The following is a 24,762-nucleotide window of genomic DNA, read 5'->3' as shown; positions in this document are numbered from 1 at the left end:
TTTTTTTTTTAAACATTACAATTCCATTACATAGTTTTGCTTTTGTTTTTTACTGTTGATATTCATATAACAATGACATCACGAGATTTATCCTCACAAGAAGTAGCTGGTTTATTTCCAGGTTACAGCCATACTTCCCAAAGTTCCTCTGGGTTCTGAGAACTATGCCAGCTCACCTGTCATCTCCATTCATTTTCTACAGGACAGTCTCATCGAACTCAAGGAGTCTTCAGCAAAGGTTTGAGTCTTTTAAAATCATCATGCCTAAGTAAAACAAAGAAAAATTCTTTACTTCATTTGTTTAGTAGGTACCCTCACCCTAGTAAATTCAGTAAGCTAGTGGAATAAACTTTAAAAATACCTATCACAAACTGAAACAATGGATGACAATGGTCCCTTTTAATGAAATTGTTATAAAATGTGTGTAATGTGGCAACCTTTCTATAATCTCTCCTTGCTGTTACGCATTATCCTTTTATGCTTCAAAATCTGAAAGTAAGTTTAAGATTTGAGGAAGGAGTTGTTGGTTTCTTTTGAGGAGTAGGCTTATTTAATTTCTCAAAACAAATCTGTCAGGCTGTTTTCTAACATTTTTAGATAACCCAAAAAGCCAAAAAATATATCTGATGCATTCACATAACTGTTCTAAAAACTGAGCCCATCTCAACCCATAAAAGTCTATATCACCTCTGCTGAGCTACCTTTTTGGTAGTTGTAGCATATTATCAAGAAATAATGGTTAATGTAAACTAATCATTCTCCTGGAGGGGAATACTCAACTTGATGGTTGTGTTTACATGTCAGTATTAATTCTTGCCTATTACTCTACTTTCTTGAGTATTCTGCTACTAAAAATAATGTGCAGTTTGTGTATCTTATTACAGAGTTCATTCATTTCATGGTTATAGTTGAATTGTCCAATGTTCATGTTATTTTGTCTTTATTACTATAAAATTTGTACCCTGTTTCACTTTGATTTTCTACTTTGCCTCCTCTTATATCTGCTAAGTATGATTCCTTACTGGTGGACCAGTAAAAAATGATATTTTGAAACAAAGCCAGTTGACAGTACTAACTGCTTTTAGAACTATTAGCTTTATAATGAAATGTCTGTGGCTATTGGGCAAGTAAGCACTAATTTTTAACAGCTTAGATTAGCTAATGTGCCTGTGTCCTAAAATTGTAGCATTGTTTTTAGAATATACTGTATTAATCAAAAGAGAATCAGTTGTACTGTGAATGCTTTCTTTTAAGGTAAAACTTTTTATTTGCTAAATTGAATATGTATTCCAGTATAGTAGGTTTTCATAACCAGAGTGGGATTGTGTATGTATGTCAGTCTTAACCATCAGTGGCTTGTGTGGACTATTTTAAATTCATGGGTTAACAATGTTACCTTGTGAATATTTATTTCCTGAAACATATTTTGAAGCAGTTGAAAACCTGCTGTTATAGTTAACTGGATTTTCTAAGCAATGATGAAGATTATGATTCCTTACATTTGTGAAAGCCTTTTGAAAATAAAACATATGAGGTAAACATATGTTATCTCATTTCATACTCATCACAGTGCTGTGAGGTGGGTAGGGCAGGTGGCAGTGTCTTTTTTAAACAAATAAGAGACTAAAGTTCTTGATCTTTTCCCAGTGGCATATAACTTGTTAGTACCAAAACTTGGACTAAAATTAAGGTTCCTCAAGTGTTCTTACCACAATGAAAACAAAAACTGCAAAAAAAAATATGGTTCCTTGATTGTTAGCACCCATTTCAATAGTAGTTGAACGGATTCTTAACTTCTTTCGTGTGTTTGTCTTATTTTTTAAATTATAGTGATCCCCCCGCCCCGCTTAAAAAGATGGTGATCTTGTGGGCATTTAAAATTCAATAGATTTATTCCACATTCAACCAGAAAATTTTGAAAATGGCATATGAATACCCTTGTAAAAATTGCAACTCATACCACTTTTCAGATCCTTAGTGCTTAGTATGGTACCTGGTAATATGATTAGGTATTCAGTAAATATTTGAAATGAACTCTTATGCCTTTGGACTTGGTAAAGCATCCAAAGTTTACTGGTCTGCATAGTAGTTGATGTTGATTTTTTTTGTGTCTAAGAAAGTTTAATAGCATATGAATGTCTTAGAAAAAAAATTTCACTGGACTTTGAGTGCTCTCTAAAATTAATGTTCTATAATTTAAACTTTCTGTGGTAGCTTTTACTTTTTAGAGGATTTGAAAGGTATGTGTCTATTTTTTCAGGTTACTTTGTCATCGTACATATAAAAATGTTTCCCTGCTCTAGTTTGACCTTTTAGTTATACTTTGCCCCTAGGATCCTCTTTTTTACTAAACTAGTTACTATTTTCACTTTGTAATACACATGGACTTGGCTTTTCAAGTGGGATTCTAGTTTAGTATCCAAATCTTTTCTGTCAGTTCACCTTCTACCCCCAGTTTTGAGTTGGCGTATTTATAGTTTTGGTTAGTTGTGTTTTCACCTGGCAATCTTAGCAGTTACATTTGATAAAGTATGAAAAGCATGCTCCTTTAAACCAAGCTTCTCTGTAATTTCAGAGGGCAGCAATAACCACCTCAAAATAAAATTCAGCTTTTAATTCTGTTCATCATCTTAAAACAAGGATTTACAACCAACCAAACGTGAGCCTACGTGTGAGGCCATCTTTATATATTGTAGCCTTAAAAGGGTCAGTGTGGCAGTGGTCTCTTAAACAGATTTTGAAGATCAGTCAAATTGTTTTTTTGGATCTAATGATCTCAATGTCAAGGATAAAAGCCAATAAAAAACAGGATCCAGTAGTATCAGGAATAAAAGCAAATTAAAAAAACCCCAAATCCAACAATGCTACATGCAGATCAGTTTCACAAATCATTAATTTTATTCATCAAACATGTATTGAGTACTCACTATGTGTACAAGACACTAGGAAGTGTGTAAAAGTAGAAAAGGCACATTAGCTCCCCTACCATCCTATAAACTATGTTATGGACAAAAATAAATGACATGAAATTAATTGGGAATTCCTGCCACAAAGAAAGGTTAATATAAAATAATATAAGAGTTCACTGGACAGTGATTTGTGGAGTTGAGGGAATGTTGAACTGCTGATGGCTTTCGAGCTGTCTTTGAAGGCAAAGTAGGAGTTTAAGAGATTAAGATAAAAATGAGCAACCGTTCTGGTGAAGAGAACTGCTGGGAAGTACAGGGTGTTAGGGAGCAGCGGTAGCCACAGCCTAGAGTACATTGGGTTACTCCATAGTAGGGTAGAATTGTGCAAAGATTGTGAAGAGCTTGGAATACCCAAGCTAAGGAATATGCATTTTATTCCATAGGCAATGAGAGACTGTATGTTCTTGTGGAAAAGAGTATTGTGATCAGAACTATTCTTAGAAGGGTAGAAAGAAGGAATAGAATTGGTACATTTCTAAACTAAGAATTTCTAGGATTCCCAATTCCTTGCAATACAGAATTCAAGTTAGGTACACTTAAAAACTTCATTCTTGTGGAGGGGTGTGCGTGTGTGTGTGTGTGTGTGTGTGTGTGTGTATGTGTATGCACGTGCTTATTTGTAATCACAAACAAAAAAATTTTTTTACTGGAAGAATTAAGCAATACTTCCCTAAGATAAGTCTTCTTTGAGTATTGTAATAACATATTACTTTCTTTGTCTTGTTAGTTTCATAAATAGTATTGACTTAAGATGTGAATAAACCTCACAATTAGAAAATATTAAAGTGTCATTTAGGGCATATACCCGGCAAGAGTACCTTTTGGACAAGCACTTTATGATTGTTTCTCATTCTCTTGCTCTTTGTTATTAATAAACATTTTGTCTATTTCAGTTGATCATCAACTTTTAAACACTGAAATTTTAAAGAATCTACTTATGCATTGCTATGGCAGTATTTCTGAGCAAACTGAATTGAAAATATTTGGTGGTGGTAAAAAAACAGGTGTTAATTTAATTCTCAAACTGATGGCTGTCTTTTTTCATGTATTCCTTTGAATACCAAAGGATTTCTTTGTGTAAAAATATTTGACTTCTGACTCACTGTTCTTTTCATTCCCAAGTTACATCTAGAATTGTGTAGTTATATAATGAGTTATATTCAGTATTCTGCTGCCTAATATTTTTAATGTCTTAAGTTAAACGTAAGCTTGTAGCACAGTTATAAATGCCGTAAGGTTAGGTGTCTGATTATTTCCTTAATATTTTGTTTTAGAATGGATTTCCATATTTACAACTTGCATAAGTAAGGTTACCTCTTAATTATTTAGAATTAGCATATCCTTGATCTTTGGCTGTTTTATTGTCTATGGGCCTTTCATTGGAGAAAGAATAGGCAAAAGAGAATATTGGTTCATCATTTTTCAGTCTGAGTTGTTTTATCAACCTCAACTGACAATATGGCTTTCTGAGCTATTTAGAACCAGTAAGACAAATCTTACAATCAGTTGTGATTATTTGACAGAAATTGGAGCGCTTTCAGAAGTAGAGAATATGCAGCCTTTACTATAACAGTAATTTAGGATAATCTATGCATGGTATACACTGAGGCAGAAAAGACTTATTAGTAAAGTCAAGGCTAGGTTTTATTTTATACTTTTGCTCACTGTCATCGATTGCTTATCAGTGGATGGTAAAACTATTTTAAATTTCCATGATTGTGTAGAGGTTTGTATTTTTTTGTTTGTTTGCAGTAGAGAAAGTCCAGTCACTATTTTTCACATATGGACTCTTGTAATAATGGTGGTTATGGGTCTTCACAATAGAGCTATATAAGGAACTGTAGCTTGTGAATTTACTAATAAAGATCTCAGTTGAGGCAGGAATGAACTGGTTGAGTTTAAATGATAGTTTTTATAAGGTCAAGAATTGAATTCTTTGCATAATTTGTGCCATGCTCTTTTATTTTACCTCTCATAATCCAGACAGCTGACCAGTTTTGACTTTGGGTCTACTACCAAATGTCTTTCATTAAATAAACAATCAAGCAAATGATGCCAATACTGGAAAACTAATAATCTTTAGTAATATTGCCTTAATTTAACAGCTCTACATTAATCATACTCCTCCACCACTGTCCAAGAGTAAGGAGAGAGAAATGGACAAGAAAGATTTGGACAAGTCGAGGGAAAGATCCAGAGAAAGAGAAAAAAAAGATGAAAAGGACAGGAAAGAGCGGAAAAGGGTTTGTAATTTTTTAAAAACTAGTTTGGAAAGCTCATTATCATGTACGGTAGTGTGTTTGTTGCCTTTTTAAAAGTACTAGTTTGTTGCATGACAGTCTATTATTTAGTGTTTTAACTGGTATTTTTACCCTAAAGTGTGTTTGAATCTTCTACAGTAATAAGGATCTTCAGCCTAATAATCTCTACCAGCTCTGCTTGTCTTTCATGTCATTTTACCAAGTATGTGAAAGCACCGCAGATATTCTCCAATGCTAGTTACTAGCTATTCTCTTCTTGTATAAAAGTAATACTTTAAAACAAAAACAAAAACTCTTGATCAATGTAGTTCACAATTCTTGGTTCTAGGATCACTCAAACAATGACCGAGAAGTGCCACCGGACTTAACCAAGAGGCGGAAAGAGGAAAATGGAACAAGTAGGTAGACTTATTAATACTTCCCAAGCAGTCATCAAACTGAATTGGAAAAGGCTTTCATGATTTTCTTTTATAATTTTAGTGGGGGTTTCAAAACACAAAAGTGAGAGTCCGTGTGAGTCTCCTTATCCAAATGAGAAAGACAAGGAAAAAAATAAGTCAAAATCTTCAGGCAAAGAAAAAGGCGGTGACTCATTTAAATCTGAAAAAATGGATAAAATCTCCTCTGGTGGCAAAAAGGTAAATTACAAGAACAAAAAGAACAATATACTTTTTCTTAGAAAATCACCCATTAGAAAATTTAGCAAATACTGAGGGTTTTTTGTAGTCAAGTAGTCTTTTGTTTATTATTTGGGGGCAGGAAGAGGAGGCTTTGGGGGAGGGCAGGTTATCTTGGAAAACTTGAGCCAGTTCAGTCCCAAATTACTGGGAGGGTGGAATTAGTTTACCTCAGAAATTCCTTTCCTCTCCATTCCACTCCCAGCTACTTTTTTTCATTGAGTTTCAGCCTTTCTTTTCGTGTTTTCTTTTTTCTCTGACAACAGTTCTTTTAGTTTCTCTTCATTCATGAGGTTAAAATATGGTCACGTGTATTCTCCCTGATCATCACACCGTTGTAAAGTCTTTATTAATTCTGATTTTTAAACACATTTTTATAGCATTTTCTCCTAATAAACTTATGTGGTCACAACTTGTATTTGGTTTTAAAATTAAGTATAGTGTGCATTCTCTTAGATACTAATGGATGATACTAAGAATACATGTGATGCATCTGCCATAAAGTAAGCAAGCCATTACTAAAGTGTAAAGTGTTTACAGAGCATCATTATGATATGTATTCAACATATATGCCATATATTCATAGTTCCTAAAAGCAGTTTTGGAAAATTATAAGGTGATAGTTTTAAAAGGGAGGCTGCTCCTTTTAAATAAGTATTTTTTAAATTGAGGTAAAATTCACCATTTTAAAATGTACCATTCAGTGGCATTTAGTATATTTGCAGTGTCTGCACTCATCATCTCTGTCTAGTTCGAGAACATTTTCATCACCCCAAAGGGAAACCACATACTCATTAAGCAGTCATTCTCCATCCCCGCCCCGCCCCCCCCACCCCCACCCCGGCAACTACGAATCTGCTTTCTGTCTCTATGGACTTATCAAAAACTTCGGCTATTTCATATAAGTGGAACTGTATTATAATGTGGCCTTTTGTGTCTGACTTCTTTCACTTAGCATAATGTTTTTGAGATTCTTCATGGTGTTACATGTATCAGTACTTCATTTCTTTTCATGGCTAAGTAATATTCCATTGTACGAATATACCACACTTGTTCATCCATTCGTCACTTGATGGACTTTTGTCTTGTTTTCCACCTTTTGGCTATTGTGAATTGTGCTGCTATGAACATTGGTGTGCTGCTATGAAGTATTTGTTTGAATACCTGTTTTCAATGATCTTGTGTATATACCCAGGAGTGGAATATCTGGGTTATATGGTAATGCTATGTTTAGCTTTTTGAGGAACCGCCAAACTGTTTTCCACAGTGGCTGCACAGTTTACATTTCTACCAGCAATGTATGAGGGTGCCAATTTCCCTACATCCTTGCCAACACTTGTTATTTTCTGTTTCTGTTTTGTTTTATTTTTATTTATTTAGTTTTTATTGTAGCCATCCTAGTGGGTGTAAAGTAGTATCTCACTGTTGTTTTGATTTTGTATTTTCTTAATGACTAATGATGTCAAGCATCTTTTCATGTACTTGTTGGCCATTTGTATATCTTCTTTGGAGAAATCTATTCAGATGCTTTGGCCATTTTTTAATTGGATCGTTTGTCTTTTTGTTGCTCAGTTGTAAGAATTCTTTACGTAGTCTTGATATTAGACACTTATGAGATATATGATATGCAAATATTTTCTCCTGTTCTGTAGGTTGTGTTTTCACTTTCTTGATAGTGTTCTTTGATGCATGAAAGTTTTTACTTTTGATGAAGTCCAGTTTTGTTCTTTTGTTGCTTGTGCTTTTGGTGTCATATTAAATAAGTTTGAAGAAAAATTTATGACTGGTGAGTGATGAAAAGAGATTTTGAGCTGATTTTTATATTTGGTTTTCCCTTCCCCAACTAATTCCACCATTCGTTATAGGAGTCCAGGCATGATAAAGAAAAGATAGAAAAGAAAGAGAAACGGGACAGTTCAGGAGGAAAGGAAGAGAAGAAACAATATCCTTTTCATCTTATTGATGTTTTTAATCAGTATAATGGAAAGCTTTGATACTGGTCTTATTTAGAATTGTACCCTTGTAGTGTGTGGTCTAAATGCCCAAGGACTTACTACCTTTTAAATGGTCTCTCCAGTTAACCCTCTCAAATGTACAAAACGTGGAAATAGGAGACTTGATTGTTTTTTAAACTTCTTTGGTGACTGAGATTGTTTTATGCCACCAAGGGATTTAAAGTCCCTCTGGCTCTACCACCGAGAGGAAGAAAGGGAACAGAGAGTCCCTTGGGCTGGGGGCATGGGGAGTAGCAGGGCAAGATGATGTGGCAGATGAGAAGAGCTGGTAGAGTTTGAGGCTACCAGGCTGGTAAGAGCCAGTTAGGCCTGCAAGCTGAGGGATTATACTAAAAGATGAGACAGCATTCTTTTTTTCCCCCCAAAAGTTGTTTTCCCTTAATTTGTCATCTACTCATAAGTCCTCGGACAAGCACAGATAATGAAGACTTTCAATCAAGGTGAGTGTTCTCTCACCTCTTTTCATTTAAAGATAGAAATACAAAATGAGGTCTGATAATGTTGAAGAAACTAGATCCATTTTGCAAGATACAACTAGAGTTTTTCACCTAAGTATAATGGTCAGGTCTTTGGGTAAAGATGCGAGACAAGATTCCCGGTTATTTTTAAGCTGTTTTCATTTTAAGCTTGCTGTTAGCTACACCCTTTTTTTTTTTTTTTTTTTTTTTAAAGCACCAAGATGTGTTTAAAAACATCTGGCCTTCTCTTCACCACTCATTCCCATCTTCTCTGGATAGTTACTTTTTTAAAGTACCTTGTAGGTGGTGGTGGTATCTGCATTTTACAGGTGAAGAAACTGAGACTCTAAGAGGTTAAGTGGAAGAGGGTGACAGAGATATTAGCTGACAGCCAATATGCAAACATAGGTCTTCTTGCCCTCCAGTGTTCTCTGATCTTCTTTTTGCCTTTCATGCAGACACGTTATCCAGAGATTTTTTGTTTTAAGTTTCCTGCCTCTCTTTCTACCACTGCCCATGTTTTGCAAAGCCAAAAATATGGTCTGTGCTTTTAGTTCTGGAATTTAAAATATGCAACTTTGTTTTCAAAGTAGTTATGCCTTATGTGAGATTTTAAAAGTGTTTTATCCATCTTAAATAAATTGTATGTGGACAGAGTGTTCAGAACCTTAATATAATCTTTTTTGAGCGCTCAGATCATCATTTGAATAGTTATTGTTTGGTGTGATGCCTTAGGATTATTGAGGTGTGTAGGATGATTTGCCCTCCACATTTAATGGTTCGAGATGGCTGTATTTGAAGTTGTTGATTCTTTTATAGCCAATTTTCTTGTTTCTATATTAGCTGTCACTTTTTAATGATATCAAGTATACTTGCTTTCTCTACCCTCCTCCTAATATTATTTGCTGCTTCTAATCTTCTATGAAACCGGATAGATAGCCAAGGCTGTTTACAGTTGTTTAAGAGTGAGAAATATCTGAGAGCCTGTTTTGTATAAAGGTGTGAGCTTTAGAGTATGGATTTTGTCCTATTTATTTTGGCTGCAAAGCAGGGATTTGAGGTTGCCAGGTAGGTAACTTCTTGACAAATAGTGTGCTTTTTCTGTTTTGTTATTTTGTGCTTGTTATCTAAGTATTAGAGTAGGGTGGATGAGAGTTATGAGAGAGCATTTAGAATTCAGTAGATTTTTTAAAATTAGAAAGATTATAAAAGAAATATTATTACCTATTCTTAAATTCTAGCCATCACCCACCCTAACCACTAGCTGTCTTCCCTAGTGAACCATAAACTCTTAATCTTCTTTTTTTATTCTTCACCATAACCTTCGTTTCAGTTTGGCATTTTGCTTTTTACTTCTTGCTTTCACCTGGTCCCCTTATTAAAGAAAACAAAAATACTCTGCCTCTTATATCTTCATTAGCAGTGGGCCAATCATTGTCGCTGACAATTTCATTGTGATTTTGTACATCTCTCTTTACTCTCTTCTTGGGTAGACTCTTTGTGAGGCACCGGTTGATTTTTCCTTTGTTTTGGCTGTTCTGTGGCTGTCTTCTGTTGGATACTTTCTAGGGTTGGTCAAGTCTTTATGTGGTTCTTCCTTTTCATTTAGAGGTCTCATCATTTCTTATTGGCACCATTTACCTTTAGGCTACTTCAAATCTGCTGCTCCCTGCTCCCTTTTTAATTTATTTTATATTCTACCGAAAGGAGAACTGCTACACATGTCACATTTCCATGAGTCAGAGATGTCATTAATTGTAAGATTTCATTGTTGGTTTCTAGAACTGTTTTTTTGAGAAAAGTGGATAGAGAAATGACATTGATTTGTATGTATCACCCTGATTTCAAAAACATTAAAATGATCATGTTAGAGTTAAGAAAATACAATATATAAATGTGACCCAGATTAAATTCCTTCCAGAGTCTTCTTTTCCTGTTTCATAATGTTTCGTTGCAAAATCCTTTTTGCTTGTTCTCTGTATCTCCTGTTACTCGTTTTTGCTAATGTCTTCGTCCAAATTCATCTACTCTTTCCTTGATTTAGTCTCTTGAACACTACTAGCTGCTTTGCCTTTAACCGTTTCCCCTAGTTTAATCTTCAGAAATTCCTGTCTATGAAAAATTTCCACTTAGAAGCATTCTTTAGCTTCGCAGTTGTAAATTGATATGTGTGGTCCTCAATTCATTGAGTTCAGCTAACTTTTGAGAGTCCTTTTGTGAACCAGACACTGCTAAACTGAGACTTGCTTCTAGGTTTTGAGAAGCTCAGTCTTCTTGCACTTTGATTCTGGATTCTTGGTTCTTGATTTCAAAGAATATTAGCAATTAACTCTATCCTATCCATCTGTATTTGTAATATACTACATTCCTATTCTAATACTCCAGTGAAGCCTAATATATTTTACAGGTCCATCTCTCACCTCTGGTCTCTTACGTGTAACCTAACTCTTATCGTTTAAACCCAAGGTTGCAAATTCTCAGCCCTTAGGCAGAATGTGGCTTATTAGACATACCTTCTTGGCCTTGCACAATATTTAACATTAAAGAAAAGGTTGCCTTTAAAAATCAGAAGAGTTGACAAAATCCAAATTTCATTTTATTTTGAAGAACTGGAACATCTGGCAACATTGTGTCGTGATTTCTGCATGGCGACAGTCAGCTAGACCTGCCTAGGTGCTTGTCCCCCTTAAATAGAGTGGGTCTTTTTTTGTAGTTTACCTCATTCAGGCCCCACCCAGCTCACTTCCATTTGTTTCCAGTTTATACTAGCCCCTGTAAGCAATCGATTTTGTAATTCCTGTTCTGAGTCTTTCTTCTTCAGTCCATACTTGGAAACTGACCTCCTAACTGCTCAAAGTTTGCTTATTTTAGGAATGTGTTATCATGTTGAGGCACAGTCCTAGATGCTGGTAATAATATGTGTTGGAGTAGGAAGTGTTTAATTAAGTTTCTTTCTCAGTAGTTTCCCATTGCTTACATGTGTGTGTCAGCTTGCCTATAGAGTCCTAGTCACTGATTCCTATGTATATATGAATGTGTTACATATCCCTCTCCTTAGATTGTGGTCTTGTTGAAGGCAGTAACTTCATCTCTTCCTTCTAATCAAACAATCAAGTATTTTTCTTTATTACCTGCTATGTTTCAGATACTCTTAACTTTACATGGAGAGCTTTGTACAGAAGTATTAACTATATCTCTTTGGAATTGAGGAGAAACATCACTGACTTTTTTTGCCCCCAGAAGAGAAGGTTCAGTGTATTTATAGCATTTGATAGTATACTGTTTAAGAAGTTGCTTCGTGTGCTGCAACATATTTTTTGAGGGCAGGTTTATTATGCTTTCATCTGGGTCTGTATGTAGCAATCATTAAATGTGTAAAAAAGTCTTGTTAGGAGATTGAAATGATAGACCCAAACTATTTTTCTCTTCGTTATCATCCTTTAAAGTATCAGTGAGTTCTGTACACTGATATTCATAGGCACCAAACAGTTGGAGAGAACAGGAGGGATTTTCTATTTCCTTTCTTCCACTTAAGGCAGACCAAATTTTCACTCAGGTGCTGTGCTGTTCTTTATCTGGACGTAGGCCTGGGCACTTCCTAAAGGCTCCCGTGCCACATTTACCCTTGAGTGTGACACATATTCCTCACACACACATTTATCTTGAGAGGCACCCCTGGGTATGCTGAGATTCAGTTCAACAGAATCCTAGTTTTAACTGTTCCATTTTATCCACTTGGAATACCTCAAGAAGTGTGTTTGCTATGATAAGAGTTGCTAGGCAGCAGTTTAAGGGTAAATGAAGGGGTAAAGTGGAATTAGGATGGCTGTCCCTATGTCTTTCTCCTGTAACTTCTTTCTTCCTTGTAAATGTTCATTGGACTCTTCTAACTGTCAACTTCATCCATGTGTGCCTTTGTACTTGGCATGTGCGTGCCTGTGTGTGTATGTGTACACGTACTAGGATTAACCAGGAATAATTTATTAATTCACTGGGCTTGTATTTTATAGTTTCTCTAAATAAATTTTGTTGCCATCCAGAGGGTTCTTTTATGAGGAGTCTGTGAACTATTGAAACATTTCTTAGGACCTTTTTGGTGAATTTGATCATAAAAATAGAAAGTGTGCGTGTGTTTATAAAGGCATAGCTCTGATAATAAGGCTGATTTTCTATTTGCCTTTCTTCTCTATTTTGATCACCAGTGTAGCTGCTCTTTCACCCAGACCTAACGTTTCAGACTTCGTTCTTGCTGTCACAGCTGTCTATAAAGTAACATCATTTAAAATCAGCTGCCTCAACTCTGAAAGGGTACTCTTTGAGGGCATTTTTTTTTTTGAGAAAACTCATGCATAGTTTTCTGATGCCCTGACAAAGGAGGAGGGCATGGTGGAACAGAGGGAAATGACAACCTTACTAATACAGCAGGGCCTGTTTCTGGCAAAAAGCAAAGAAGAAAAAAACCCAGGTTGTCCAGATAATTCCCAATAGGAAGTGATGTTTACAAATGTAATCTTGTCTTAGCATAGTGGAAGGCCACCTTTTGTTGGAATGTATCCTGCACAGATGGTATTACCAATGCAGTTTATAGCACCGAGAGAGTAGAGGTGTCTAGGATGGAGGACAGTCAACTCTGAACTGAGCCTGAAGTAGAAACCCTTTGAGAAACATCAACAGTCCTAGGTGTGAAAAGATAGATTTGAGGGATCTCTTGCATTTAGAACCTGTGCTTTCTTATTACAGTGGTTAAAGTTGCACATATTTAAAAAAATAGTTAATAAACAATAACCTTAGAAGAATATTCCAGGTAAGGTGATATAAACTTATTATTAATGAGAAGAAAATATTACTCTGCTGGAAGATAACAGTCCTGAAGTCTGAATTTGGTACTGTTTCATCACTATGTGACTTTCTTCTTGATGGCAGTTCTTTCTGAAGTTCACTGAACTTGGGGTGGTTTTCAAGTTTGTAATCCCAAGACTTCATTATTTTATAAATATGTTCTGGTTACTGCTGAGAGACTGACATCCAGTATCTTCTTTCCACTTGCTCTTGTGCTTGCTGATTTGTCATTCCAGGGTATGGACAGGCCCCTAAGCTGAAGGTCTCCCAGAGGAGGATGCCACAGCTCCATGCGTCACTCTCAGAACGATATCTCCTATAATTAAGAGCTTCTGGTGCTGTCCATTTAACGGGAATCTGCTTTAAATCAGAAGATGAATACACACCACCATCCTCTTGACGAGACATTCCAAAGTCACTGATTTTCAGAACATTATTTTCACCTCCAGGCAGTTTCTTGCAACAAGGTCCCTGTGTATACAATTTTTACTCGAGATTCGCCATCCAGAAGCAGCATCTAATGAAATTTCACTAACTGTTTTAGTTCATCCTTCTTTCTCAGAAAGGAGAGGAAATCACCTCCTGGAACCAGTTCCTTAATCATGTAGATAGGCTGTATTTGTGTGCGAACTTTGATAAGTTTGACAATATTGGGATGATTATATTGCTTGAGGATTTTGGCTTCTTGTAAAAATTTTAATTTCAGTTCCTGGGAAGGATCATCTTCACATGTTTTAACAGCAATAGCAGTTTTATCCTTTAATGTACCCTTAAATGTGTCATCAGAATTTCCCTTGCCCAGTAATTGTGACATCTTCATGATTGAGAATGCATTTTTTAGTCTAATTATGATCATGCTGATACCGTGATTCTCTTTATTGGAACATTGACTTTTTTTGCATTTAAAAAAATTGAGATGAAATTCTTATAAAATATGCCATTTAAAAGTGGTTTTTAGTATATCCCTGTGTTGTACCCATCACCAGTAATTCCAGAACATCTCCATCACCCTCAGAAGAGACCCTGCATCTGTTAGCAGTCACCCCCGATTCTCTCCTTCCTGCAGCCCCTGGAAACAACTAATGTATTTTCTGTCTCTATGGACTTGCCTGTTTTGGACATTTCATAAAAATGAAATCATGCAATATGTGGCCTTTTGTTATATGTGGCTTCTTTCACTTAGCATCATGTTTTCAAGGTTCATCCATGTTGTAGCATGTATCAGAACTTGATTTCTTTTTATAACTGAATACTATTCCATTGTATGGTTGTGTACCACATTTTGTTTATCCATTCATCAGTGATGAACAGGAACAATGATTTTTAAGTATTAAAACTGTAAGTTCAACATTAATGTATCTATAATTATAATTGGTAATGTCAAGATTATACATGGTGTGAACAGAATACTGTATAGAAACGATATGTAAATTATTTGTCAGCATATCATGCAAGTGTGATTATTTTTTAAGGCCCTTCTAGCTCTGGTTTTATGAAATATGTGAATGTAGTATTTTCATCAATAAAGTTTAATGCGTTAAGCATTAGATTAAAATTTGAACGAGAACAATGTTAGGCAGATATGAAGTTATTTGCCACATGTTGTAATGATCATGTTTTGAATTTATTTCAATATGCAGTATTTGAAAAATGTCAATACATAAAGGAAAGGAAATGAGTATAATTAAGTCAATATATTTTTAAAGCAATTTTTATAATTTAGCAGACATTGCATCTTAATATAAGTAACTATTAAAATCATGTCCTTGTGAAAAATGTGATGTCATTTTTCTCTTTTTTTGTTGATCATGTAAAATTGGTTCCTTTTCATGGTTATGTGTTCTGTTTACTTTTGACAAGCTATTGCTTGTCCCTGTGGAATTCTATTTCATTTTTTCCTCCCTCCCCTCCCCCCACTCCCCCTTTCCCTCCCTCACAGACAAAATGTTCTGTGGTTTGTTTTTTTTAAATTCATCATAATGTGCCCATCTTTAATGATTTCTGAGAATAGGCAATAAGAAATACACAAATATTTCATCCTTATTTAGGGACTTAATTCAAGCCTTTGTTATTGACAGAACTCATTGATTTTCTTAAATCTTCCTTCCTTCCTTCCTTCCTCCCTCCCTCCCTCCCTCCCTTCCTTCCTTCCTTCCTCCTCCTCCTCTCCTCCCTTCTTCCCTCCCTCCCTCCCTCCCTCCTCCTTTCATCTGTCCCTCCTTCCCCCTTCCATCCATCCCCTCTCCTTCCTCCCTGCCCCCCCACCACTGCCTTCCTTATCTATCAATATAATCACTTTGTTTCTTTCAGGTGAGATTGGAATGGAACTGTTCAGCTGTGACCAGAAATATATTTTCCTGAGTAGATTGCCAAGAATTATGAATGAAGAGGGCCTATTTACATCTCCTTAAATTATTCAATTATCTGCTTTATTGCTCCATGCCGAAAACTTAAAATTGTTGAGTTGTGCATTATCGTATTTAACTTGTTGCTTAGTTTCTACATGTTTATTTTCAGTAAATGGCTGAAAGTGTTAACTTCCATATTTTTAGCACAATGTGCTGCATACAGTTTCTAACAAGCAAATAAGGTTACATATGTACAGAATTTCACTTTAGGTTAACTAAATATTGCCTGAGTTTAGTTTTTTTTTTGTTTTTTTTTTCAATTTGAAATGCTTCCTTTTCATTGTTTGAAATGGAAAATAAACAATTATTGAACCATTCTGAATTTACCTCATTTAAAAACTCAGTTTTAATTTATTATTTGGCCTGTTTTTAATATTAGTAAAAAAAACAAAGTGGGAGCAGTGTCTTATGCAATGCCTAGGAATCATTTTATATACTATGTGTATGACATTAAAACCTGTTAAAAAAAAAAAAACCTGTTTGAAAAAAAAAAGGTACCAAAAAAAAAAAAAGAAAAAAAGGTACTAGCACTCACTTGTCCCTTGCCATTTTTTCTTGTATTTATGTTAGAAAAATCTGGGCGGGGGGATCGAAAGTTAATTGTGTTTTAACTCTACAGCTACAGGAGCTTTGTATTGCTTAACTTTAATCTGGAAAAGTTTCACAGTGACATTTTTAAAAGAAAGGTTTTTTATCTAATGAATTCTACCCATGTAACCCTTTTTCTAAATAAACAATAGTTTTCTCAAATGATTGTATATCATTGTGTATATTGTTGCTTATTCAAAATAACTTAGCAAAGATAAGATTCCTAGCTCTTTCTTCTTATTTGTGTCTTAGTCCATGGTCTACAATGTTTCCAAATGACAGACATCTTATCCAGTAATATGAGAAAATCCTATTTGCTTACCTCTGTACCTGGGGTAGACAGTGGGCTGAAATGATGCCTAGAATTATTCATTTGTTCTTCAGTTCCTTGAAACCAATGATACCTATGCAAATTAATTATTTTTTTAGAGAATGACAATAAAGGCTTTAATTTTTAAAAAGATTGAGACATTCTGAGTATATTTTAGAATTGGCAAAGGGATATAAATCTTGATGCCCCTTTTCAGGTAATTATAATTTGCAAAAATTGATGAGCACAGTGATTATTTATGGGAGAGTGATCTATTCAATGACTGTTGTGCACCCATAATGTGCCTGGCATTTAAAAAATGATACATTGTTAGAATGATTTTTACAATGAGAAAATAACGATGGTTCACCTCAAAATCATTTGTTAGAAACATATCAGGGAATAGCTTTCCAGTTGTTATGTTGCATTCACATTTTAAAGATTTCATGATTGTGAAAATTTGCTGCTACTTAGCATCAGAATCTCTTCTCTCTCTCCCCCAAATTATTGAACACAGGTAACCTTTGCTTTTGGCCTTGCTAGAAATGCATTGAGGATGGAAAATGCTAACTTTGAATTTAACTGAGCAGAAATAATTTATGTTGGAAGAAGAAAATCTATTCAACAGCTATTTTAAAGATTTTCTGTTCTACATACACAGGAGTATTAAGACCTAACTCCTGTACATAGAGCACTTACAGTTTAACTTGAGAAATAAAGGACAAGTGAGTGCTGTTGGGGGTCAGCAATCATTCTGTAAGGAGCCAGATAGTAAATATTTGCGACTTTGTGGGCTTACATGGACCCTTTCGGACCTCCTCAGCTCTGCATTATAGTGTGAAAGCAGCCATAGATGATATGTAAATGAATGAGCATGACTGAATTCCAGTAAAATTTTACTTACAAAAAACCTGCTATAGAGAATCCTATGAAAGATTTAATCAAAAAATATTTGAGTGCCTCTTAAGCACCAGAGGTACAGCCTTGAGCAAAACAAACTTTCTGCTCTCATGGAAGTTCATTCTAGTCAATGGAGGCAAACAACAAACATGGGAGGGAGGGGAGAGACCTTCAGGATGGTGGAGGAGTAAGACGTGGAGATCACCTTTCTCCCCACAAATACATCAGAAATACATCTACACGTGGAACAGCTCCTACAGAACACCTACTGAACGCTGGCAGAAGACCTCAGACTTCCCAAAAGGCAAGAAAATCTCCACGTACCTGGGTAGGGCAAAAGAAAAAAGAAATAACAGAGACAAAAGAATAGGGACGGGACCTGCACCAGTGGGAGGGGGCCGTGAAGGAGGAAAGCTTTCCACACACTAGGAAGCCCCTTTGCGGGAGGAGACTGCGGGTGGCAGAGGGGGGAAGCTTCGGAGCCATGGAGGAGAGCGCAGCCACAGGGGTGCGGAGGGCAAAGCGGAGAGATTCCCGCACAGAGGCTCGGCGCCGAGCAGCACTCACCAGCCCGAGAGAGGCTTGTCTGCTCATGCGCTGGGGCGGGCGGGGGCTGGGAGCTGAGGCTCGGGCTTCGGAGGTCAGGTCGGATCGCAGGGAGAGGACTGGGGTTGGCGCACCACAGCTAGGCGGGAGGGAGTCCGGGAAAAGGTCTGGAGCTGCCGAACAGGCAAGAGACTTTTTCTTGCCTCTTTGTTTCCTGGTGCACGAGGAGAGGGGATTAAGAGCGCCGCTTAAAGGAGCTCCAGAGACGGGCGTGAGCCAGGGTTATCAGCGCGGACCCCAGAGACGGGTATGAGACGCTAAGGCTGCTGCTGCAGCCACCAAGAAGCCTGTGTGCGAGCACAGGTCACTCTCCACACCTCCCCTCCCGGGAGCCGGTGCAGCCCGCCACTGCCAGGGTCCCGGGATCCGGGGACAACTTCCCTGGGAGAACGCACGGCGCGCCTCGGGCTGGTGCAACGTCACGCCGGCCTCTGACGCCGCAGGCTCGCCCCGCCTCCTCCGTACCCCTCCCTCCCCCCGGCCTGAGTGAGCCAGAGCCCCCGAAGCAGCTGCTCCTTTGACCCCGTCCTGTCTGAGCGAAGAACAGACGCCCTCAGGCGACCTACACGCAGGGGCGGGGCCAAATCCAAAGCTGAACCCCAGGGGCTGTGCGAACAAAGAAGAGAAAGGGAAATCTCTCCCAGCAGCCTCAGGAGCAGCGGATTAAAGCTCCACAATCATCTTGATGTACCCTACATCTGTGGAATACCTGAATAGACAGCAAATCATCCCAAAATTGAGGCAGTGGGCTTTGGGAGCAACTGTAGAACTGGGGTTTGCTTTCTGCATCTAATTTGTTTCTGGTCTTATGTTTACCTTAGTTTAGTATTTAGAGCGTATTATCATTGGTAGATTTGTTTATTGATTTGGTTGCTCTCTTCCTTTTTTTTATATATAGGTATACATATTTTTCCTCCTCTTTTTGTGAGTGTGTAGGTGTATGCTTCTTTGTGTGATTTTGTCTGTATAGCTTTGCTTTTACAATTTGTCCTAGGGTTCTGTCTGTTTTTCTTCTCTTACTATAGTTTTTAGTGCTTGCTATCATTGGTGGATTTGTTTTTTGGTTTGGTTGCCCTCTTCTTTCTTTCTTTTTTTTCTTAAATTATGTTTTAATTTTTAATAATTTAAAATTTTTTATTTTAATAACTTTCTTTTCTTTCTTCTTGCTTTCTTGCTTGCTTGCTTGCTTTTTTCCTCCCTTTTTTTCTGAGCCATGTGGCTGACATGGTCTTGGTGCTCTGGTTGGGTGTCAGGCCTGTGCCTCTGAGGTGGCAGATGAGTTCAGGACATTGGTCCACCAGAGACCACCCGGCTCCATGTAATATCAAATGGCGAAAGCCCTCCCACAGATCTCCACCTCAATGCCAAGACCCAGCTCCACTCAAGGACCAGCAAGCTCCAGTGCTGGGCACCCTATGCCAAACATCTAGCAAGACAGGAACACAACCCCACCCATTAGCAGATAGGCTGCCTAAAATCATAATAAGGTCACAGACACCCCAAGACACACCACCAGACGCAGTCCTGCCCCCCAGAAAGACAAGATCCAGCTTCATCCACCAGAACACAGGCACCAGTCCCCTCCACCAGGAAGCCTAACCAACCCACTGAACCAACCTTAGCCACTGGGGGCAGACCCCAAAAACAATGGGAACAAAGAACCTGCAGCCTGTGAAAAGGAGACCCCAAACACAGTAAGTTAAGCAAAATGAGAAGACAGAGAAACACACAGCAGATGAAGGAGCAAGGTAAAAAACCACCAGACCAAACAAGTGAAGAGGAAATAGGCATTCTACTTGAAAAAGAATTCAGAGTAATGAGAAAAGCCATAAAAGGGGAAATTGACAGTAACAGAATCATATTAGGGGATGTTAACACCCCACTTTCACCAATGGACAGATCATCCAAAATGAAAATAGGGGCTTTCCTGGTGGCGCAGCGGTTGAGAATCTGCCTGCTAATGCAGGGGACACGGGTTCGAGCCCTGGTCTGGGAAGATCCCACATGCCACGGAGCAACTGGGCCCGTGAGCCACAATTACTGAGCCTGCACGTCTGGAGCCTGTGCTCCGCAACAAGAGAGGCCACGATAGTGAGAGGCCCGCGCACCGCGATGAAGAGAGGCCTCCGCTTGCCGCAACTAGAGAAAGCCCTTGCACAGAAACGAAGACCCAACACAGCAAAAATAAATAAAATTAAGAAGCGTTGTAAGAAAGGTTTAATTTAAAAAAAAAAAACAAAACAAACAAACAAAAACAAAATGAAAATAAATAAGGAAACACAAGCTTTAAGTGATACATTAAACAAGATGGACTTAATTGATATTTATAGGACATTCCACCCAAAAACAACAGAATACACATTTTTCTCAAGTGCTCATGGAACATTCTCCAGGATAGATCATATCTGGGTCACAAATCAAGCCTTGGTAAATTTAAGAAAATTGAAATCGTATCAAGTATCTTTTCCGACCACAACACTATGAGACTAGATATCAATTACAGGGAAAAAATCTGTAAAAAATACAAACACATGCAGCTAAACAATATGCTACTAAATAACTAAATAACTAAGAGGTCACTGAAGAAATCAAAGAGGAAATCAAAAAATACCTAGAAACAGCTCTACCCACCACCAGAGCCTCCCATCAAGCCTCTTAGATAGCCTCAACCACCAGAGGGCAGACAACAGAAGCAAGAAAAACTACAATCCTGCAGCCTGTGGACCAAAAACCACAGTTACAGAAAGACAGAGAAGATGAAAAGGCAGAGGGCTATGTACCAGATGAAGGAACAAGAAAAAACCCCAGAAAAACAACTAAATGAAGTGGAGATAGGCAACCTTCCAGAAAAAGAATTCAGAATAATGATAGTGAAGATGATCCAGGACCTCGGAATAAGAATGGAGGCAAAGATTGAGAAGATGCAAGAAATGATTAACAAAGACCTAGAAGAATTAAAGAACAAACAAACAGAGATGACCAATACAATAACTGAAATGAAAACTACACTAGAAGGAATCAATAGCAGAATAACTGAGGCAGAAGAACGGATAAGTGACCTGGAAGACAGAATGGTGGAATTCACTGCTGCGGAACAGACTAAAGAAAAAAGAATAAAAAGAAATGAAGACAGCCTAAGAGACCTCTGGGACAACATTAAACGCAACAACATTCGCATTATAGGGGTCCCAGAAGGAGAAGAGAGAGAGAAAGGACCAGAGAAAATATTTGAAGAGATTATAATCGAAAACTTCCCTAACATGGGAAAGGAAATAGCCACCCAAGTCCAGGAAGCGCAGAGAGTCCCATACAGAATAAACCCAAGGAGAAACACGCCGAGACACATAGTAATCAAAGTGGCAAAAATTAAAGACAAAGAAAAATTATTGAAAGCAGCAAGGGAAAAACGACAAATAACATACAAGGGAACCCCCATAAGGTTAACAGCTGATTTCTCAGCAGAAACTCTGCAAGCCAGAAGGGAGTGGCATGATATACTTAAAGTGATGAAAGGGAAGAACCTACAACCAAGATTACTCTACCCAGCAAGGATCTCATTTACATTTGATGGAGAAATCAAAAGCTTTACAGACAAGCAAAAGCTAAGAGAATTCAGCACCACCAAACCAGCTCTACAACAAATGCTAAAGGAACTTCTCTAAGTGGAAAACACAAGAGAAGAAAAGGACCTACAAAAACAAACCCAAAACAATTAAGAAAATGGTCATAGGAACATACATATCGATAATTACCTTAAACGTGAATGGATTAAATGCCCCAACCAAAAGACATAGACTGGCTGAATGGATACAAAAACAAGACCCATATATATGCTGTCTACAAGAGACCCACTTCAGACCTAGGGACACATACAGACTGAAAGTGAGGGGATGGAAAAAGATATTCCATGCAAATGGAAATCAAAAGAAAGCTGGAGTAGCTATACTCATATCAGATAAAATAGACTTTAAAATAAAGAATGTTACAAGAGACAAGGAAGGACACTACATAATGATCCAGGGATCAATCCAAGAAGAAGATATAACAATTATAAATATATATGCACCCAACATAGGAGCACCTCAATACATAAGGCAACTGCTAACAGCTATAAAAGAGGAAATCGACAGTAACACAATAATAGTGGGGGACTTTAACACCTCACTTACACCAATGGACAGATCATCCAAAATGAAAATAAATAAGGAAACAGAAGCTTTAAATGACACAATAGACCAGATAGATTTAATTGATATATATAGGACATTCCATCCAAAAACGGCAGATTACACGTTCTTCTCAAGTGCACACGGAACATTCTCCAGGATAGATCACATCTTGGGTCACAAATCAAGCCTCAGTAAATTTAAGAAAATTGAAATCATATCAAGCATCTTTTCTGACCACAACGCTATGAGATTAGAAATGAATTACAGGGAAAAAAACGTAAAAAAGACAAACACATGGAGGCTAAACAATACGTTACTAAATAACCAAGAGATCACTGAAGAAATCAAACAGGAAATAAAAAAATACCTAGAGACAAATGACAATGAAAACACGACGACCCAAAACCTATGGGATGCAGCAAAAGCGGTTCTAAGAGGGAAGTTTATAGCTATACAAGCCTACCTAAAGAAACAAGAAAAATCTCAAGTAAACAATCTAACTTTACACCTAAAGAAACTAGAGAAAGAAGAACAAACAAAACCCAAAGTTAGCAGAAGGAAAGAAATCATAAAGATCAGAGCAGAAATAAATGAAATAGAAACAAAGAAAACAATAGCAAAGATCAATAAAACTAAAAGTTGGTTCTTTGAGAAGATAAACAAAATTGATAAGCCATTAGCCAGACTCATCAAGAAAAAGAGGGAGAGGACTCAAATCAATAAAATCAGAAACGAAAAAGGAGAAGTTACAACAGACACCGCAGAAATACAAAACATCCTAAGAGACTACTACAAGCAACTTTATGCCAATAAAATGGACAACCTGGAAGAAATGGACAAATTCTTAGAAAGGTATAACCTTCCAAGACTGAACCAGGAAGAAACAGAAAATATCAACAGACCAATCACAAGTAATGAAATTGAAACTGTGATTAAAAATCTTCCAACAAACAAAAGTCCAGGACCAGATGGCTTCACAGGTGAATTCTATCAAACATTTAGAGAAGAGCTAACACCCATCCTTCTCAAACTCTTCCAAAAAATTGCAGAGGAAGGAACTCTCCCAAACTCATTCTATGAGGCCACCATCACCCTGATACCAAAACCAGACAAAGACACTACAAAAAAAGAAAATTACAGACCAATATCACTGATGAATATAGATGCAAAAATCCTCAACAAAATACTAGCAAACAGAATCCAACAACACATTAAAAGGATCATACACCACGATCAAGTGGGATTTATCCCAGGGATGCAAGGATTCTTCAATATACGCAAATCAATCAATGTGATACACCATATTAACAAATTGAAGAATAAAAACCATATGATCATCTCAATAGATGCAGAAAAAGCTTTTGACAAAATTCAACACCCATTTCTGATAAAAACTCTCCAGAAAGTGGGCATAGAGGGAACCTACCTCAACATAATAAAGGCCATATATGACAAACCCACAGCAAACATCATTCTCAATGGTGAAAAACTGAAAGCATTTCCTCTAAGATCAGGAACGAGACAAGGATGTCCACTCTCACCACTATTATTCAACATAGTTCTGGAAGTCCTAGCCACGGCAATCAGAGAAGAAAAAGAAATAAAAGGAATACAAATTGGAAAAGAAGAAGTAAAACTGTCACTGTTTGCGGATGACATGATACTATACATAGAGAATCCTAAAACTGCCACCAGAAAACTGCTAGAGCTAATTAATGAATATGGTAAAGTTGCAGGTTACAAAATTAATGCACAGAAATCTCTTGCATTCCTATACACTAATGATGAAAAATCTGAAAGAGAAATTATGGAAACACTCCCATTTACCATTGCAACAAAAAGAATAAAATACCTAGGAATAAACCTACCTAGGGAGACAAAAGACCTGTATGCAGAAAACTATAAGACACTGATGAAAGAAATTAAAGATGATACCAACAGATGGAGAGATATACCATGTTCTTGGATTGGAAGAATCAACATTGTGAAAATGAGTATACTACCCAAAGCAATCTACAGATTCAATGCAATCCCTATCAAATTACCAATGGCATTTTTTACGGAGCTAGAACAAATCATCTTAAAATTTGTATGGAGACACAAAAGACCCCGAATAGCCAAAGCAGTCTTGAGGCAAAAAAATGGAGCTGGAGGAATCAGACTCCCTGACTTCAGACTATACTACAAAGCTACAGTAATCAAGACAATATGGTACTGGCACAAAAACAGAAACATAGATCAATGGAACAAGATAGAAAGCCCAGAGATTAACCCACGCACCTATGGTCAACTGATCTATGACAAAGGAGGCAAAGATATACAATGGAGAAAAGACAGTCTCTTCAATAAGTGGTGCTGGGAAAACTGGACAGCCACATGTAAAAGAATGAAATTAGAATACTCCCTAACACCATACACAAAAATAAACTCAAAATGGATTAGAGACCTAAATATAAGACTGGACACTATAAAACTCTTAGAGGAAAACATAGGAAGAACACTCTTTGACATAAATCACAGCAAGATCTTTTTCGATCCACCTCCTAGAGTAATGGAAATAAA

The 24,762-nt window shown here is 37.1% G+C and overlaps 1 protein-coding gene and 1 pseudogene across 10 annotated transcripts in view; one reads left to right on the top strand and one right to left on the bottom strand.

Moving 5' to 3' along the window:
• The window catches only part of THOC2 (THO complex subunit 2), a 105,499-nt gene extending 89,114 nt beyond the window's left edge, over positions 1–16,385 (top strand). For 3 of the 10 annotated variants that reach the window (XM_057537831.1, XM_057537830.1, XM_057537829.1), the window contains 7 exons: positions 203–238; positions 5,075–5,212; positions 5,559–5,628; positions 5,711–5,868; positions 7,773–7,849; positions 8,317–8,362; positions 13,456–16,385. In XM_057537831.1, coding sequence (XP_057393814.1) covers positions 203–238; positions 5,075–5,212; positions 5,559–5,628; positions 5,711–5,868; positions 7,773–7,849; positions 8,317–8,344 — 507 coding nt within the window. In that variant the 3' untranslated portion in view covers positions 8,345–8,362; positions 13,456–16,385. Of the gene's footprint in view, positions 1–106; positions 239–5,074; positions 5,213–5,558; positions 5,629–5,710; positions 5,869–7,772; positions 8,287–8,316; positions 8,363–13,455 lie in introns of those variants that run through there. The other 7 variants (XM_057537828.1, XM_057537825.1, XM_057537824.1 and 4 more) reach the window with 5 other exon arrangements.
• Positions 7,801–24,762, bottom strand: part of LOC130706306 (tyrosine-protein kinase Fer-like) — a 28,803-nt pseudogene continuing 11,841 nt past the window's right edge.

The sequence above is a fragment of the Balaenoptera acutorostrata genome, chromosome X (assembly GCF_949987535.1).
Source record: "Balaenoptera acutorostrata chromosome X, mBalAcu1.1, whole genome shotgun sequence".
Classification (NCBI taxonomy): domain Eukaryota; kingdom Metazoa; phylum Chordata; class Mammalia; order Artiodactyla; family Balaenopteridae; genus Balaenoptera; species Balaenoptera acutorostrata.
Note: the sequence above shows the minus strand (reverse complement) of the source record. Positions and strands in the feature narration are given on the sequence as shown.